Genomic DNA, 5,885 nt, shown 5'->3' with positions numbered 1-5,885 from the left:
TGTCTCTAATTCTGAAATCTTCTCTGTCAGCCTAACTGTTTCCCTGCATTTATCACATGTGAATCCCTCATCAGCGACAGAGATAGATAAACTGTACATGTGGCAAGAGGTGCAAATAACAATTGTAGGAGAAGCCATTACTCACCGTGCTTGATGAAATATTCTTACTGCGGTTGTTTGATGAACTTGTGGAAAACTGCAGCGTGAGAGAGGAGAGGAGAGGAGAAAAGAAAACGCTAATGACAAGCTAACGAGTGCTAACGCTTTGCAGGTGTACTGCAGTCACGGAAGAGTGAACGATCAAAGTTAATCTGATAAGATTGATCGGTAATATCAGAAATATGGTGTGAATTAAGTTATATTTTACAATTAAAAAAACAAACAAACAGACAGTGATAGTAAGAAAGATTATAGAGAAAAAATATAAAATAAAAACAGCTACATGGAGCTATGATTAGCTACAGAAGGTCAACAGGAAGTAGAGAAAACACTGTCCAACAGCGACCGCTAGGCCCATTATTTAAATAATAATTATAATAACAGTATAAACAGCACATATTTGAGTATGAATGAAACAACATGATAGGAGCAGTTTTCCCTCACGTGAATCCCCATGTTTATAACTTTCAAGACTTCAAAACATTCAAGTTTATAACTGACCACCTCTAAAAACAAATTTATAACTGTCTTTTCAAAGAAATATGAATCTTTGGGGCTGCTGCTTTGACGCTGTACAAACGCTTCCAGTGTGAAACGGGTCAAGAACCAATGAGAATCGCCCAGTTGCATGAGCTCACACTTGCCTGGAGAATCATGATTGTTAATGAAGTGGGAGGGACTATTGCTAATTAGCTGAGATACAAGAGTACAAAAAGACCAATGTGCAGTATCTCAATAGTGTGATTAGCTGTTGGACAATGGCTGGAAGTTGGTGGCTGGTTCAGGTATTAGCACTGTGTGCTCTCTGTCATGCTCTTCCAAAGAAGGGTAAGTGGAGTAAACTGTCCCAGAATCCTCCAGCTCTGATGCTCCAGCAAACTGACCAGCGGCTTCAGCAGTCAGTTCAACAGACTAATCAGCAGCTTCCTCAGAAGATTCAGTTTCAGAAGCAAGTAGCGAAGGCTGAGCCTTTGGACAGATGTTCTGTAGCTGATTCTGAGCAGATCCAATGTGGACAACCTGGTATCAGTAGTGCTGAATGTGAAGCTATCAACTGCTGCTTTAGTGGACAGCAGTGTTACTATGGGAAGACCGGTAAGAGTGAGTCAGGGTTATACTCTCAGTTAAACTGATCCTCAACATGAACCTGCTCTTGTTCCTCTCTGTTCCAGTGACTGTCCAGTGTATAAGAGATGGTCAGTTTGTGGTAGTGGTGGCTAGAGATGTTACACTGCCTCGACTGAGTCTGGATTCAGTCAGTTTACTGGGAGGAAGTGACCCAGCTTGCAGTCCTGTGGGGTCCACACCTTCCTTTGCTGTATACCAGTTCCCTGTGACTGCATGTGGCACAAGAGTGATGGTGAGGAGATGCTTATGGTTTTATTCTGCATGGCCTATGATGGACTGGATGCCAACAGTGTTGCTATTTGCAGGAGGACAGTGGTTATGTGGTGTATGAGAACAGAATGAGCTCCTCGTATGAAGTGGGGATTGGACCACTTGGTTCAATCACAAGGGACAGTCACTTTGAGTAGGTGCTCTATGCTGGTCTTATTTGGTGGTCTGTAACAAATGCTACAAGCTCATGGTTTGTCCAGGCTTCTCTTCCAGTGTAGGTACTCTGGCACTTCTGTGGAAGCTCTGGTTGTGGAGGTCAACACTGTTCCTCCACCTCCACCAGTAGCTGCCCCTGGACCCCTCAGGGTGGAGCTTAGACTGGCCAATGGTCAGTGTGTCACCAAAGGGTGTGCAGAAGGTGTGTTCTTGTCCCATGTGTTCCTAGTATCTTTAGACTCCAGGTTGCAGCAGTGTTTAATCCCTGGTGTTCCTCAGGGGATGAGGCCTACACGTCCTACTACAGTGATGCTGATTATCCCATCACAAAAGTCCTGCGGGAGCCTGTGTATGTTGAGGTGCACATTGTGGAGAGGACTGACCCCAACATTGTCCTGATGCTGGGACACTGCTGGGCAACTTCCGCCCCCAATCCACTCAGTCTACCCCAGTGGGACCTTCTGGTTGATGGGTGAGTAATGACCATGTTTATCCAGTTAGTCTGTGGCTTTTCTAACCTCCTTGTCCCTTTCAGATGCCCTTACCAGGATGACCGTTACCTGACCACATTGGTTCCAGTGACTGGCTCTTCTGGTCTTCAGTTCCCAACCCACTACAAGCGCTTCATTGTGAAGATGTTCACGTTTGTGGATCCCACATCACTGGCTCCTCTGCAGGAAACTGTATGCCGCTTTACTTTAACCTTTAGTGTTACTCCTGTTTCTAGATTTGACTTGACCCTCTTTCCTCCCTGTCAGATCTTCATCCACTGTAGTACAGCGGTGTGCCATCCGTCTTCTGGCTCCTGTGAGCAAAGCTGCGGCAGGACGAGTGAGTTCTTGCTCTCTCTTGACTAGAGGAACTGAGAATCTGTCACTATTTCCCTTCTCACTTCTAACATTTCTCTTGCAGGAAGGGACACTCATGTGAAGACCATCTCTAGTGAGCAGACCGTTTCCAGTGGAGAAATTACTCTGCTCATGTAAATCTAGTGTTTTAATAAACCTTCTGATGCACCATGATGGACTTGTCAAGTCACTTTTATTTATGTAGCGCTTTAAACAAAATGCGTTGTGTCAAAGCAACTGAACCACATTCATTAGGAAAACTGTCAATACAAAATGACCGTTAACCCCAGTTCAATGAATTCTGTCTCATTTCCATTTAAATGGCATCTGTGCATTAATTTTGCAATCAAGTCAATGATATCGCTGTAGATGAAGTGACCCCAACTAAGCAAGCCAGAGGCGACAGCGGCAAGGAACCGAAACTCCATCGGTGACAGAATGGAGAAAAACAACCTTGGGAGAAACCAGGCTCAGTTGGGGTCAGTTCTCCTCTGACCAGACGAAACCAGTAGTTCAATTCCAGACTGCAGCAAAGTCAGATTGTGCAGAAGAATCATCTGTTTCCTGTGGTCTTGTCCTGGTGCTCCTCTGAGACAAGGTCTTTACAGGGGATCTGTATCTGGGCTCTAGTTGTCCTGGTCTCCGCTGTCTTTCAGGGATGTAGAGGTCCTTTCTAGGTGCTGATCCACCATCTGGTCTGGATCTGTGTGACATCAGAATAAGCAGTTGATTTTTGTATTCTCAAATTGCCGGAGTTGAGATTCAGTGGACATGGAAGATTATAATTTAAAAGGAGCTCATTCAAATACTGAGGTGCTAAACCATTCAGGGCTTTATAAGTAATAAGCAATATTTTAAAATCTATACGATGTTTGATAGGGAGCCAGTGCAGTGTGGACAGGACCGGGCTAATATGGTCATATTTCCTGGTTCTAGTAAGAACTCTTGCTGCTGCATTTTGGACTAGCTGTAGTTTGTTTACGAAGCGTGCAGAACAACCACCCAATAAAGCATTACAATAATCTAACCTTGAGGTCATAAATACATGGATTAACATTTCTGCACTTGACAATGAGAGCATAGGCCATGTTTTATATTTTGAGATGCGGTTTTACAAATGCTAGGAATGTGGCTTTCTAAGGAATCATTGCTATCAAATAGCACACCTTGGTTCCTAAATGATGACGATGAATTGACAGAGCAGCCATCAAGTCTTATGCAGTCTAATTGTTTTGACCTTGCAGAGTCTGAAGTTGCGTCTTTGTTTCTTGGGCTACACTAAACTGACTTTCCAGTACCTCTCTGTAAGGCCATGCATTCTGAGTCCAGGCTTCTACACAAGCAACCAGTAACTTTACATTTGTCCAACCTCCAGTTGCTACCCAGGGACACAATGCAAGGTTTCAGATTAAGGGTTCTGACTAACATCTGTCTGCATACGTTTTTTTTTTTCTTTTTTTCTCTCTTTTGATTGTGCTTGAACATGCTGCTATGCGATGCAGGGGTACTAGTAGTCTGGGTCTACTTGTGTGTGTGTGTGTGTGTGTGTGTGGCCAGGTATGGTGTCCCATAGTTGGAACGTGCTCTGCATTTAACGAATCCAAGTGCACACAGACTGATGTGTGGTGTTTTTTTTTTTTTTTTATTTATTTTTAGATAACATTCCTAATGTTTATTTAAATTAATGATCTATTTCCAAATGATTGAAGGGCTAAACTATGCCATGGTATATTTTGGGGCTGTACAGAAGAATTTTGATCTAATGTCAAATTGCCTTTTTGTATAGCCCTTGACACAATACTGATTGTCAAACAGGAAAATATTGTCTAATGCAAGAAGATAAAACATTTTTCCAGATAAAGCCAGTTCATTGATTCAGTGACTGTTATCCAGTTCAGCTATCTTCCAATAGTGTTTGTGCAATCAGGCAAGAGTCCCCAACTAAGTAAGCAGAGGCAAGGAACCAAAACACAATTGGTGACAGAAAATGAAGAACACCTTGGGAGATAGCAGGCTCATTTGGTGGGCCAGTTCTCCTCTGATCAGACAAAAGCAGTATGGTGTGCTTTAATTCCAGGCTGCATCACAGGTCTGATTGAGCAGAGGACTCGTGTGGTTCCTGTGGTCTTGTGCCGATGGTCGACGAAGGCTTCACAAGGGATCTGCATCTATGGCTCATCTAGTTGACATGGTCTCCGCTGACATTCAGGGCTGTAGAGGTCGTCTCTAGGTGCTGATCCACCATCTGGTCTGGATAGAGCCTGGATCCGTGTGGCTATAGTGACCCCTGAATAAGAATGAAACCAAATAATATTAGCGTAGATGCCATTCTTCATACAGTATAGCAGTACATCGAGTGCTATGGGAAGTGTTCCCGGTTCTGGTTGACCTGATTAATGCAGCCTAACCATCCTTTAATGGATTTGAATTATAGAAAAGTGACAGTGTATTGTGTAAACCAGGTTCAATTCAAAATGACAGAAATAATCAGTGTTGAGTACTCGAGACTCGGACTCGGTCTTGGACTCGGTCTCGAGACCGTATTTTAATGGTCTCGGTCTTGTCATGGACTCGTGTGCATTTTGACTCGGTATTGACTCGGACTCGAACATATTAGGAATCGGACTTATGCCCGAGTCCACTCGAGTCCCAATCAAACTATTTCATGATTATTACTGTATGTTAATGTTTCTTTAAATTGATGTATGATTGATACATCCAATGACTGGTGATTTTCTTTAGACGTTAGGCCAGCGACACACTGGATGCATGGCGCAAGCATCTCAGCTGCGAGGCGTGTCTGTTTTTAATTTGGCTCCCATGTTAACAGGTTAGAGCTTACAGACTGCCTGCGTGAGACGCGCGGAAAATGCGTGCATGCTAGAAATAGAACCGACGCCTATTTTCACGCGAACACGCGCGTGTTGGAAGCGTTTCCAGGCAAAATAAACTAGGAAAATATGTTTATATGTCACTTGTGTCATTATGTACACAAATACATATTAATTCATGACATTTTGATATTTTAAAGTCTATAGGTTGGCATAAATTCTGATATAAATGTAATTTAAAAAAATATAAATAAATAATTATCGATTTTCAAATATTGCACCTGTCAAACATACTCTATTTTGCAAGAGCCTGGTTTTTCGGCGGCCTCTCTCTATATCACCTATAGCAGAAGCAGCGCGCCAGCGCCGCGTCAGACACGCTTCTGGTGTGTAAATCATGCTTCAAAAAAACCATGCTTCTAGCACGCAGTAGAGACGCCACGCAGCCAGTGTGTCACCGGCCTTAAGTTACCCTCCTGCCATCCGCCTGTAG

General features: G+C 43.3%; 1 protein-coding gene across 1 annotated transcript; it reads left to right on the top strand.

Moving 5' to 3' along the window:
- Positions 1-877: 877 nt before the first annotated feature.
- Positions 878-2,735, top strand: LOC113075649 (zona pellucida sperm-binding protein 4-like). The gene is made up of 8 exons (XM_026248327.1): positions 878-1,254; positions 1,332-1,519; positions 1,593-1,690; positions 1,758-1,915; positions 1,993-2,185; positions 2,249-2,396; positions 2,472-2,544; positions 2,626-2,735. Exons 1-8 carry the CDS (start codon positions 918-920, stop codon positions 2,697-2,699), a joined length of 1,269 nt encoding a protein of 422 aa, XP_026104112.1. The 5' UTR covers positions 878-917; the 3' UTR covers positions 2,700-2,735.
- Positions 2,736-5,885: the final 3,150 nt, after the last annotated feature.

This window comes from Carassius auratus, unplaced genomic scaffold (genome assembly GCF_003368295.1).
Source record: "Carassius auratus strain Wakin unplaced genomic scaffold, ASM336829v1 scaf_tig00017367, whole genome shotgun sequence".
NCBI lineage: Eukaryota > Metazoa > Chordata > Actinopteri > Cypriniformes > Cyprinidae > Carassius > Carassius auratus.
This window is presented reverse-complemented; position numbering and strand designations above follow the sequence as displayed.

Excerpts from the sequence above, each read along its gene's own strand:
- LOC113075649 (XM_026248327.1), top strand. The coding sequence starts at position 918 with ATGGCTGGAAGTTGGTGGCTGGTTCAGGTATTAGCACTGTGTGCTCTC. Across the intron at positions 1,520-1,592 it reads CATGTGGCACAAGAGTGATG|GAGGACAGTGGTTATGTGGT; the intron begins GTGAGGAGATGC and ends TGCTATTTGCAG. Across the intron at positions 2,397-2,471 it reads TGGCTCCTCTGCAGGAAACT|ATCTTCATCCACTGTAGTAC; the intron begins GTATGCCGCTTT and ends CCTCCCTGTCAG.